The sequence below is a fragment of the Solanum tuberosum genome, unplaced genomic scaffold (genome assembly GCF_000226075.1).
Source record: "Solanum tuberosum cultivar DM 1-3 516 R44 unplaced genomic scaffold, SolTub_3.0 scf00173, whole genome shotgun sequence".
Lineage (NCBI taxonomy): Eukaryota > Viridiplantae > Streptophyta > Magnoliopsida > Solanales > Solanaceae > Solanum > Solanum tuberosum.
In genome coordinates, this window is record NW_006239104.1 from 388,934 (window position 1) to 402,608 (window position 13,675).

The 13,675-nt window shown below is 29.4% G+C and overlaps 2 protein-coding genes and 1 long non-coding RNA gene across 3 annotated transcripts; all 3 read right to left on the reverse strand.

Annotated features, from left to right (window-relative positions):
* Nucleotides 1–1,231: 1,231 nt before the first annotated feature.
* On the reverse strand, nucleotides 1,232–1,654 carry LOC107061918 (uncharacterized). The gene is made up of 3 exons (XR_001474313.1): nucleotides 1,599–1,654; nucleotides 1,409–1,489; nucleotides 1,232–1,306 (listed from the first exon to the last, which is right to left on the reverse strand). It is a non-coding gene; the product is annotated as an uncharacterized lncRNA (long non-coding RNA).
* Nucleotides 1,655–6,289: 4,635 nt separating this feature from the next.
* LOC102598971 (benzoate carboxyl methyltransferase-like) lies at nucleotides 6,290–7,661 on the reverse strand. Its single transcript, XM_006354613.2, has 4 exons — nucleotides 7,584–7,661; nucleotides 7,069–7,461; nucleotides 6,750–6,998; nucleotides 6,290–6,657 (listed from the first exon to the last, which is right to left on the reverse strand). The coding sequence occupies exons 1-4, from the start codon at nucleotides 7,659–7,661 to the stop codon at nucleotides 6,301–6,303; spliced, it is 1,077 nt and encodes a 358-aa protein (XP_006354675.2). The 3' UTR covers nucleotides 6,290–6,300.
* Nucleotides 7,662–9,637: 1,976 nt separating this feature from the next.
* On the reverse strand, nucleotides 9,638–10,924 carry LOC102599293 (benzoate carboxyl methyltransferase-like). The gene is made up of 4 exons (XM_006354614.2): nucleotides 10,847–10,924; nucleotides 10,323–10,715; nucleotides 10,004–10,252; nucleotides 9,638–9,920 (listed from the first exon to the last, which is right to left on the reverse strand). The coding sequence occupies exons 1-4, from the start codon at nucleotides 10,922–10,924 to the stop codon at nucleotides 9,732–9,734; spliced, it is 909 nt and encodes a 302-aa protein (XP_006354676.1). The 3' UTR covers nucleotides 9,638–9,731.
* Nucleotides 10,925–13,675: the final 2,751 nt, after the last annotated feature.

The following is a 13,675-nucleotide window of genomic DNA, read 5'->3' on the forward strand; positions in this document are numbered from 1 at the left end:
TGATTTAAAGGTTAAAGTATTTTTTTTTTCTCAAGTAAGCTTTAAAAAATGTTTTTTTTTTACTTAGTCATCTTCTCAAAAAGGTTAGTCAATTAATAAAAAATGATTTTCATGCTTTAATTATTAAATTGGTTTAAATTATTATTTCAAAAATAAATTAAATAAATTCTAATTAGTCTAGTTTATTTAATATTCTAATCACTTGCAATCTAATTCAAATGTTTCATTTTTTGGATCCCTTCCTCTAAAAAATAAAAATGAAATAATGCGTCATTTATTTAATTATTTTCTCAAAGTTAATCAAATATTGTAAGTTATTATTTTTTATGTTAAATCATTATTTTCCTAAAAAATAGTCAAATATATTTTAGTCAAGTCGCAGGTCAACCGCATGTTAGCGGACACTTCGAATGCTTAAACCCTTCTCGAAGTGTAAATTGAACCCCGAACCCTCCTTTGGTATTTTCAAATGATTTTTTCTATTTAAATCTTTGAAAATTATAAGTTTTCTTAATTTCTTTAAAAAATTAAGTGGCGACTCTTTTCTAAGTATTTTTCTCAAATTGTTTTATACTTAGAACATTTCAAAAAGTGATTTTTCTAAAGGTTAGGATTATTACGGCACAACAGTAGTGAGTACACACTTCTTTATCTGTCTCTTTGTCACTCGATTGCAGGAATTCTCAATGAATTCGAGGATCGAATTACGGTTCAGGATTAGCACTGTAGCTGCCTAACAGAATTAACTACTTTCCGGAAGGGCTAAATCTAACTCTAACTCTTTAATTGTGTATCAGTACAGCCTCCTAATAAAAGATCCTTGTCCTCAAGGATCAAACAAGGGAATAATCTTGTCTTCAAAATAGTTGCAAACTCCGGGGTAGCTAATAATATCATGATCTACAAATACTGAAGATTGTGTTTACCAAGGTATAACCAATAATATATAGTTGACTACCTACCCTTCTGGCAAATATTATGAACAATAGATGTAACATCACCATTTCCCTGGAAATATTGAAACAAGAAAAGGAGTAACATGTAAAAAAGTGCATAATCCTAGAATATAAAAGGAGTAACATGTACTCTTCACTTTCAACGTCGCACTACTTTTGACAGGTGTCCGTTGACAGTTTTGAAGAATTCGAGCAACATAGATTGATAGCATATTGATGCATTACAGAACACAATAGAAGAAATGAGATTTCCCAATTTGAACAGATGAGGATCCTCCTACCTTCAATATTATAATCTTCACCTTTGAATTTGTTTCACTGGCATGAAGAAGTTCCAACAGTTGAGATAACTGAACAAACAAAATAAGAGCAATATGCATAAGACAGAGAATGATGAAGTCAATCAAAAATACAAAAAATAAAGAAAGCAGTAGTATTATATGCTGTCATACCATTTAATAAGAAAGTGCATTCAACTGGTTAGGCCTATTTAATATAAATGTTCTAACATTTGTTCTCTCCCCCACCAAAACCTGACAAATGAAAAAATAAAACAGTTAGATGTTTTTTTAATATTTTACCGAGTTCAGAATAACAAGTGGAGTGTAAAAGTTGTGTGATGAGAGGAGAATAGGATTGTACCTGATCAGTTCCGCCATTGTTACAAGAGCTTTGAGCCATGTTGTTTCTTTGGGAATTTGCACACTCACAAAGAAAAGCTTTGACCACTGCCAATTTATTGCTGCAGCAACGAGGCTAATTTCGTCCATTTATACCACCCAACTGAGCACGTTTTTTGAATAGCCTTAAATGTATGTAATAAAACTATGGACCCGTTTGGCCATAGATTTCTCAAGAACTAATATTTAGAGAAAAATTTGGCAAATAGTATTTGTTCATACAATTTGTTACTATTATTTGGCAAATATCTCAAATTTTCAAATACTAGTTTTTTCTAGTATTTGGGTCAAATCTCATTATTTGGGATCTTTTAAAAATTGAAATTTTACACCAAACTTTTATCTTTTACAAAAATTCCTTATAGTAGTTTTTTGCGTTGTATTACGTACATAATTTTTTACGTGAATACCAAAATAGTGATTTTGTCGGGGTCGTGAAGAGCAACCTAGGGCGTGTCATCCATTTCTTGATCGATGTTTCGTGGACGCTACGCAACATATATACTCTGCTGTTTCTATACGTATTCTTCATGCTCTGAATACAATTATGGATGAATGTGACTTTAGCGTTGTAATCTTGAATTTGAATTTAGTGTTGTTGTTGTTCAAAAAATGGTTACTTCTCTGTCTTTTTCTTACTGGGGGTTTATGTGTTAAATTCTGGTATTTCTACAATATTCAGTTTTGATTTTTGGGTATTCATCTAAAATTTGGTAACTTTATTTTTATTATTAAAAATAAAATTGCCATTTGAAATTTGAGTCTTTTTTTAAAGGCATGACAATTGATGAGTCATTTAATGAACCAAGTGACTTCATTTTATTGGTCCATGTAAATTTTTAAATCCAATATTATCATCCAACTTATCTAAAGTAACGGAAAAAAAAACCCACCACCCAGTAACCCATTTTTAATAGGGAAAATTGTATGAAATAGCAAACTATTCATTCAAATTAAATGTTATAGTCATAGTTTCTTTTATTTGTAATTCACAGCAAACACTCAATGTTTTTTGCCATCCCATTTGTATACTGAAATATACAAATAGACCCATTTGGTATACATATGTGTTGTTTAAAAATTAATTGCAAGACCCATTTGTATACCGAATATACAAATGGACCCATTCGGTATACATATGTGTTGTATAAAAATTAATTTCAGGACCCATTTGTATACCGAAATATACAAATCGACCCATTCGGTATACATATGTGTTGTATATATGTAGTAATTTTGTTTATATACCGAAATATACAAATACAGATTTTTATGTATATGTATACCGAAATATACAGATTAATAGCAATAGCAAACATAAAGTTTGCTATGGAGCACAATTATACAAACTATAGTTATAACATACAAATATGATTTTTATGTTTGCTAAACCTAAAATTTACTCGTTTTAATATTAACCCAATCTATCTTTCACCCCAAATTCACATAGGTCTGTTTGGTAAACCACTTTGTAATTGGAATTGGGTAATTATTATGATAGTAATTAGCAGCCTAATAATTACACATTTTAGTAATTACACTTACATGTTTGTTTACTACACTGTAATTACATATGTACTGTTTGGATGCACAATTATCATCATAATATTATATCAAATTTTTTAACTACAAGTTAATTATTTAAAATTTATTTAGACAAACAAGAAACTTTATTGATGTTATTAAATTAAATATTTAAGATATATATTGTCTTTTAAAAATATATTAATTAATAAACATAATGCTAATGAAATAAATAACAATGACATAAAAATAGATAGTACGAAAAAGTGCATAGAAACATATGAAGTAAAGGTTGAGAATGAGAAAGAAATGAAATGCAAATAATATGCAATAAAAATAAACTTTTTGAAATTTTTAGATTAATAAAAATAAAACAAGAATTTTAAATGATATAAATAAAAAATAGAAATTAAAAGAAGGTGTCAATTACACGTAATTATCTGCTCACCAAGTAATTACATGATCATCAAACAGATCAAATAATGTAATTACACCAAATCCAATTACCATTCAAACAGGTCCGGGGTTGCATACTCCAAAATGTAAGAACACTCAGTTGAATCCTTTTAGTTGTTGTGTTTGACTTGTATATCAGATATAATGTTTGAGGTTTAGGATCCTGCCAAGTGTGAGAGAGGATTTTAACAAACAATATAAACTCAGCTTTGAATTTCATTATGATTTTGTGATTCAATTAATGGAATTTGGGGTGAAAGATATTGTACTTCTTTCTTCTCTGTTTTTTGTGTTCATGTTTTTATTTTTGGAAAAGGGCTAAAAATATTCATGTACTATTCGAAAAGGTTTAAAAATATCAATCATCCACCTATTAGGTTAAAAATATCCTCAGTCAACCTTTTTGGTCCACTATTGCCCTTTAAATTAACAACCTTATATTTTTTAATTATTACTCCCTTTGTCCCATTTTATGTGAGGTGGTTTGACTCGGCATGGAGTTTAAGAAAGAAATGAAAACTTTTAAAACTTGTGGTCCAAAATGAATAATGAAAATTTGTGTGGCTGTAAATCATTTCATTAAGGGTAAAATAGACATTTTATAGATAAATTGTTACTTAATAAAGAAATGTGTCATTCTTTTTTGGACTGACTAAAAAGGAAAGTAAGTCACATAAATTGAGACAGAGGGAGTATTAATTATTACATGGCGTCTTTCTATTGGATAAAGTTAAATTCCAACCCACCAAACTTTCTCCTACACCACGCGATCCATATTGACATTTGTTGATCCAAGTTCAATTAAAAGATCCATCAGAAATAAAAAAGATTGAATTATCACTTCTCCCCCTAAACCTAATATCCTATTTTTCTTACTCCCCTTTTCTTATTAAGCGATTTCAAGATCAATTTCACCAAAAAGGTTGACTGAGGGATATTTTTAGCTCAATAGGTGGATGAGGAGTATTTTTAAACCTTTTCGAATAGTACAGGAATATTTTTGGCCCTTTTCTGTTTTATGTTTTTGTTTACTTGATCTCGAGTGTCTAGACTAAAGAAAATACAATTTTTATTTCATAATATATAATTATATATAGTTTATCACTATACCTATATATCAATATTGGTCTATAATTTTAATGGCGTTAGAAAATGATCAGTTAATATTTGAAAATAAAATTATTATTTTTATATGCTAAAGTGGAGAGGTAACCGTGAAATTTTATTTTTTTAAAAATGAACCAATAGATAATAATTACTAGTAACTAGATAATAAATAAAGAAGAAAATTCAGCTAGAATTATTGTATGTTTTGCTGGCTTATATCAGGATAGATAATTTTAGATTTTCTGCTAATTACTTGTATAAACAGGAATTTGTTTGCTTCATAATGCTAATATTGAACTTGTTCAAACGTGAAATCATGGATCGGTTCTTGTTCTATGCACTTTATTACAAATTCTAGGGGTACATAATTTGAGGTATTTGATGACCTTTGGAATTCAGACCCCACTTAAGAAATTTTAATAGATATGTTGTTGTTAATGATCTCTGGAATGATTCGCTAAAGTTAGTCACACATGAAGAATTTCAATAATTAAGTGTTTAATTAATTAGTCATGTTGTGTTTAGTACAAGCCCGACTTATCAGGATTCATGTTTGGAAATTCTACTTTGGGGTAAGGCGTTTCTTACCATAAACGATAGTAAATACTTTATCTTAACTAAAATATTAACTTGAGAATTAACAAATCATATTAAAAATTTGTATCACTTCACCATGTTAAATGTTATAAAGTGTATATGCAAGATACTATGATACAATAATTACTGACCAATTATTGTAACCAAAGTTAAGTGACTTGTTAAAGACGAAATAAAGTCAAGTGATTATATAGGCCAATTATCCATAGTTGAGTGATCATTCAAACTTGTAACTCTTTTATGGTAATAATTATAGGATGCACCTTTACAAATAAAATTGCAGTTTCAAATCCAATGTCTATCATGTTTTTTTCTTTCTTTCTAGAATTGGGTTCATCAACGGGTGATGAATATGCCTTATATCCTATCTTGCGTTTTAATTATCTCTTTTTCCTTTCATTCTTTTGAAATCTCTAACACAATATATCTATATTTTCTTCTCTCACAAATTAAATCAAGTATCTACATTAAAATTAGCCGTACGGAGACTGTAGCATATAATTAATGAGTTTAATTGACCTTTATATTTTTTATATGAAATATAGATACATATGTGGGAAAAAAATTACTAAACTTTCAAATAATAATAATAATAATTTTGAATTAATATAATACATATGTGAAAAGAGTGTTTGGTCCGAAGAGCAACCCAAGTCTGCCATATTAAAACACTTGGGAATCTCACCAATAATATTATTGAACATCTTCACGTCGAGCATTAGTTTTTCTTGCACAAAATCATTAGTGAGGACTGAGGAGTGACCAACTTATGACTTTTAGGTTATTAGTGTTAAAAAGAAACATGTAGAACATAATATCTCATGAAATTTATTCAATAAACTCTCACTCCCTCAAAGATATTGGAATATTTCCTACCTCTCAGAAGTATACAGAATTGACATTAACATAAACATAAATATCTTTAATTAACAACTTAGTGTAGTACTTAACTTTATTGGCAAGTGCAACATCTTGTTGTCTCATTTCTTGTTTGTTAAAGATATGACAATGTTGAAGAAGTTGCCTTTTTGAACCAACAAATGACAAGTCAAATGGTAGGCATATCTCTCAAACAAATAATCAACAATGGAATCTCCAAATTGGAAATGGCTAACAAGCATTTGTTCCAAAACAGCTCTCATGGTTCTTGCTATATGTTTACCACTGCTATATGCATCGAAACAAATATTCTCCCTCTCATCCCAATTCACTTTGAAAAACTTTACGGTAGCAACATCAAATGAACCTTCCATTTGAACAATTTTTTCAACTTCATCCTTGTATGGTGTGTAAAAAGGAAGATTAAAGGAGTCTAGTTTTGCCTGTTCAATAAGTCCCTGCATGCATTATCGATCGATCAGTATACAAAAGTTAAACTCTCTTAACGATTTACATTAAGAAAACAAGATGTTAGTAGATCGAAGTGAACCTCATGTATTAAATCAATGAGTGAGTTTGATAGAATATCCAGAGAGGCACAGTGACTTCCATAGGGATCAGGAATGCTCCTTCCCATAAATGTTAAAACCATGTGTCCACCAGTTACTATCTCCTCGGAGCGTAATTGCAGAAACCTTGAGAAATCTTTGTCAAATTGATTCAAGTAAGCTTCAAATACTTGAGGAGGACTTGTCCTTGCTATGTATATGTTGTTGTTGTTCTCAATCTTTTCTGGAGCCTACATATTGTTTCAGTATATCTAGTAAAATATGACAAAAGACCAGAACTAGGAAGAGTTGGTATGATACCTGAGAGAGCCAATGAATACTATAAGATGAGTGAACCAAGTGCAAGCTTTTGCTAGGAAATAGCCGCTCATAAAAGGAACCAGGAATGCCTGATACGAAACAATTTGCTTCTTTGAGATTCGGATAGAAGGATGGAATCGATTTGAAAATAGCGTTGAAGTCATTATCAGGGAGATCATTCAGATAAGCTTGAAACTCTGGCATTTTGCAACTCTTTTCGTCGCATAAAACTTGTACAATCTTTATGATATTAGATACTGTGAAGAGTGTGTTTAGTCCTGAAGAGCAACCCAAGTCTGCCATATTAAAACATGACGAGTCACCAATTATATTATTGAACATCTTCTTGATGGCATCTTCTAAAACAGGTTTTGCCTCTTGTATTACCTTTCTCTGGAAATCAGAAAAAACATGAATTGATTACTTAGTTAGTACAACAATTATATGCCTCAATTCCAAACAAGTTTGATTGGACGGAATGTGTAATGTAGCCATAAAAGATAATTCATACGTACCTGAAGAGTGGAGCTACTGGCATAACTGCATTCTCCATTTCCTGCATTCATATGCATAAGTAACTTTTCCCCTGCCATTATTTCTGCTACCTATTCTTTTTTGCGCTTCCATTGCCTGATATATATACTAACCAATTAATCATGAGTTATGTATTAGGTACAAGATTTGAGAAAAAGCAGAAATCGTGGAGCACTAATTAAACATTTTTTTTTAATATTAAAACCTAACTTTGAAAAAAAACTATTGTTATGTAGGCGGAAAAAAAAACTATTGCTATTAAAAGAGGTAACATATTTTTTTAATTAACTTAATTAATAGGGAAAATGGTCTGAAAAATACTCTAACTTTGACCGAAATTGTTGTTACGATACCAAACTTTTATGGAGGTACCTTTTACCCCCTGCACTATTTAATAGTGTATTTTTAAAGGTACATATGTGCCCACGTGGACACGTTACTATTTATAATGATGCAATATTTATGATGTCCACGTGGGTACTTATATACCTTTAAAATACACTATTAAATAGTGTAGAGGGTAAAAGGTCATTTCCAAATTAAAGTTCGGTATTGTTATAACAATTTCGATCAAAGTTTAGATATATTTCAGACTTTTTTCCCTAATTAATAATAGACACTTGAAAATACATACAATTTTTTTCAAAATTTAAACTAAAAATATCTAATAAAAATATTTTATTATATATTCAGGTTCTTATAAGAAACATGTAATAGTTTGAGTATCTAAATAGTGACAAGTTTAAGGGGGATTGTCATTGTATTAAATCTAATTCAAAACCAAATAAAATCAAATTATTACTCCATATAATTATTTTCCGATTTGATTTGGTCGATTTTGCCGATTGGTTTAATTTTTGCGGCTACATCTTTCAGATTGTTAGCATTGGAATGAATTAAGCAAATATAGAGAAAATGTTGATGATAATGATTTCCTCCCTTTATTTACTATTTCAAAAATAGATTTTGATTTTTACTTATTATTTTTAACATATCAAGAAAAGATAAAAAAAATTCATGTTTTACTCTTAATATTAATTACTTATCTCCCAATCATTTTTCAAAATTTAATACAATAAATATCAATTAATATGAATAGAATGATAAAATAATCTTGCCAATCATTATTATTTTTAAAAAGTATGTCAAATTTAAATGTGATAAGTAATGGTCAACGGAGAGTCGAAGGAGTATTTATTAAGTTGTGATTGGATCCCATATCAAGTTGGGATTTGATTCCCTTTTCTTGTATTGGGATACGAAGGGGAGATTTTTTTATTTATTTTTATATAATAATGATATATTTATTAAGTTGGGATTTGATCCTCTTTTCTGGTCTAGGGATAATTTTTAATTAAGTTCATGTTCTTTCTCTCTTTTGAAATGGCGTAAGAAGATAAGAAATTTAATTTGATGCGTTATTTGTTAAAATCAAATGATAGAAAGATATCCCTTTGTAATATATAATTAACAAGATAGTTGTAAGATACAATGACGGAGGTAAAATTTCTACGAAGGAGATTCAAGAAAAGTAAGGATAGTAATAATATTAATGGCATATGAGTAGGTCAGATCAAATATGGGTGGATCTGATCATATATAAGTTGGCTAGATAAGGTTTAAATCTACCTCAACGCGAACAAGGAAACTGAAGAAGTTAACAAAATCATTTTAAGTTTTCTATTTTTTAGCCTCGCTGAAATATCACAAAATCCAAAGCAGATAAACATTAAGATATTTGATATTTGTTGAAAACAAGGTAGCACTAATAATCAAAAGAATTAATGATTTTACTTCGGTTATTTGAAAAAATCACTTATTGAAATGTCTAAGTACTTTGACAATTAAGTAAAAATACTCATCATCATTATGAATAAAACTTTGATCAAAATATTAAGTAAGAGTGAACAATTCATTTTTAAAGAATGAAGCAAAATAACACAAGGAAATTATAAGTATCTTTTTGTCATTTCTTTGTCAAAGATATGCCAATGTTAAAGAAGTTATCTTTTTGAACCAACAAATGAGAAGCCAAATTAAATGGTAGGCAAATCTCTCAAACAAATAATCAACAATGGAATTATCTCCAAATTGGAAATGGCTAACAAGCATTTGTTCGAAAATAGCTCTCATGGTTCACCACTGCTATATGCATGGAAACAAATATTGTCCCTGTCATCCCAATTCTTCACTTTGAAAAACTTTACGGTATCAACATCAAATGAACCTTCCATTTGAACATTTTTTTCAACTTCATCCTTGTATGGTGTGTAAAAAGGAAGATTAAAGGAGTCTAGTTTTGCCTGTTCAATAAGTCCCTGCATGCATTATCGATCGATCAGTATACAAAAGTTAAACTCTTTACATTAAGAAAACAAGATGTTAGTAGATCGAAGTGAACCTCATGTATTAAATCAATGAGTGAGTTTGATAGAATATCCAGAGAGGCACAGTGACTTCCATAGGGATCAGGAATGCTCCTTCCCATAAATGTTAAAACCATGTGTCCACCAGTTACTATCTCCTCGGAGCGTAATTGCAGAAACCTTGAGAAATCTTTGTCAAATTGATTCAAGTAAGCTTCAAATACTTGAGGAGGACTTGTCCTTGCTATGTATATGTTGTTGTTGTTCTCAATCTTTTCTGGAGCCTACATATTGTTTCAGTATATCTAGTAAAATATGACAAAAGACCAGAACTAGAAAGAGTTGGTATGATACCTGAGAGAGCCAATGAATACTATAAGATGAGTGAACCAAGTGCAAGCTTTTGCTAGGAAATAGCCGCTCATAAAAGGAACCAGGAATGCCTGATACGAAACAATTTGCTTCTTTGAGATTCGGATAGAAGGATGGAATCGATTTGAAAATAGCGTTGAAGTCATTATCAGGGAGATCATTCAGATAAGCTTGAAACTCTGGCATTTTGCAACTCTTTTCTTCGCATAAAACTTGTACAAACTTTATGATATTAGATACTGTGAAGAGTGTGTTTAGTCCTGAAGAGCAACCCAAGTCTGCCATATTAAAACATGACGAGTCACCAATAATATTATTGAACATCTTGTTGATGGCATCTTCTAAAACAGGTTTTGCCTCTTGTATTACCTTTCTCTGGAAATTAGGAAACATGAATTGAGTATTGATTACTTAGTTAGTTAGTACAACAATTACGCCTCAATTCCAAACAAGTTTGATTGGACGGAATATGTGTAATCTAGCCATAAAAGATAATTCATACGTACCTGAAGAGTGGAGCTACTGGCATAACTGCATTCTCCATTTCCTGCATTCATATGCATAAGTAACTTTTCCCCTGCCATTATTTCTGCTACCTATTCTTTTTTGCGCTTCCATTGCCTGATATATATACTAACCAATTAATCATGAGTTACGTATTTGGTACAAGTTGTATTTTTACCTAATAATGTATTAGTTAGAAGTTGTATCATTTACCTAAGTTATACTAATTTCTGAACAATAATTAGGCCTATACTTGGACTTGTATGTTGGTATGCTCTTAAGTTATGGAAAGTTGGGCCTTTAGTTGGCCAAAACATTTTCAGCAATATTTAAGAAAGAATATTTGTACCATTCACCAAAAAGACAATATATACTATTGTGCTGGTTTAGTCCAGTAACTTGTATCCAAATGCAGAGTTAGGTGGGGTTTTGTAGGTTCGGATGAATCCACTAGCTTATTCGTAGACCTTGTGTTTGTATTAGAAAATTAAATAAATATAAATGTATATTAACTTGTGAATCTCCTAACAAAATTGATTGACAGCTCAAAGTGAATAAAGTTGTACCTTCTAATGAGTATCTTTGAGCTACGTTGGCCAAACAAGTGTCTCTACATCTCAACCTTTTGGAAAATGTAACTATTCTTATCAAAATTTAAGAAGCTATACTTCTCAAAGTAATTATAGAATATTGCAAACATTAAATTATTTTGGACAAATTACAGAAATCACATACTTTTAAGGCAAAATTACAATATATCCCTTAAAAGATTATAATTACAGAAATCCCTCAAACAGATACAATAATATAAGCGTTGATACATTAATCTGATGCGTGAGATACAATAATATAAGCGCTGATACATTAATCTGATGCGCGAGATACATTAATCATTAAGTAAGATACATTATATTTTTACATGATACACTAATCTGATGTAGAATTTATACATGATACACTAATCTGATGCGCGAGATACACTAACTGATGGGCGAAAATGAGGGATTTTGGAGATTTGTAAAACTTATAGGGGATAATGGTAATAAGTAAACTAAAAGGTGGGATTTCTGTAATTATTTCAATTATTTTTTATGTCTATATCTGTTTAGTCCACTTTTTTTCACTAAAAAAAGTAGTTATGGGCTGAGATGCTGCTCAAAATAATAAGGGGTAATGAAAGCCCAAAATCCAGCCCAAGTATAAAGGTTGGGCTTGGACATCTCACTCTACGTATACCTCGGCCCAACTTAATTAATTACCTTTTCCACAATTTTAAACAAAGAGAAAATAAATTACATTACATAAAATACAACTAGTAGTATTTATTTTACTATTGTCATGTACTCATGTTCTAATCATTTAATTGAAAAATTATTGTCTTTCAAATAGGATAGATTTAAAAGTATTTTTCTTAGAAATCAAACTTAGTCCTAGCAGAGCTCTTTAAAGGCACAGGATATAACTTAACTTGTGAGATATTATGATACGAAAATATAAATTTATGTTGAATGAGAAAAATATTTACCTTAAAGAAACAAAAATTAAAAACCAACACTAAATAGAGACAAAAGTGCAAATGACCCCATATATTCTAATTGATATTCTACATTAAAAAAAATTAATTATAAAAAGGAGTGATAGTCATCTTGCACATGAAGAATGAGTTTAAGTAATTTGAAAATTAACTAGTAACATTTGTTATTTTAATTTGTATATATAAATATGGAGATAATGACATAGTACTTTTAACTTTCTGTGAAGCAGTAAAATAAAATGATGATAGTTAAATAATGACTTAGCATGTTTTTTTTACTTAAATAAAAGGACTAAAAATAGTAATACTCGTGCATTATAAGAGAAATAATATTTAGTAGTATCTTATCTTAGCTTCGAAATAATATTTTTTTCCTCTTCCCTAACATGTACTAGGAAAACACATACCTTTCTATCTTATTCTATTTTAAAATTTATTATTTTATATGGCAAACAGTAATATGTATCAGAGAGAGAAAAATTATTGATTATTAAACAAAAAAATATTTTAAATTATAGCCCATTGGGTGAAAATACCATATGAAAATAGCTCTTTTACCAATAGCAACTAAGATAACTAAAATAAATAAATGTACTTTTGTCGTAGAGTTAATAATTTAAAATGATCATTAACAATAACATAAGATTCTATAGTTATTAATCAAAGGTTTAATAATAGCTCATCAACAAATGATTATTGGAACAATCATGCCAAGACCTAGGCACTTCAATCATATCAATTCTTCTTAATTAAATCAATATTATAAACATCAATATTATTTAAACTCAATATATTTTTAATTTTTTAATTTTGTGTGTCTTTGTTTCCTTAATAAGTTACTCCTTTTGTCCTTTTTTTTTAAAAAAAAGACGGGTATTTTCTCAATAGTAGTAGTATTATATAAGAGTAAATATAATTAATTAAATTTCAAAATGTGAATAGTTAACTATTATTTGAATAATTTAAAATTCTAAAAGTTGTATAAAATATAAATAGTGAAATGATGTCAAACCTCTTTGGTGAGATGGATCATTATCTGTTAATTAATTTTTAAACCGAAAATTATTTATTATCTAATATGTTGATGTGCCTTGTTGTACCATAAGAATTTTCTTTATATATGTGACTATATTTGTTGGTGGAGAATATAGTACATGGAAGTCTAATCCTTATTAGTAAGCTTAAATAATTTGTGTAATTGTTTGGAAGTCTAATCCTGATTAATATACTTTAATAATTTGCAATTGTTTAATAATCACAAACCCAAGGTCCACTGCCAGCTGGTTTATGAATTGTC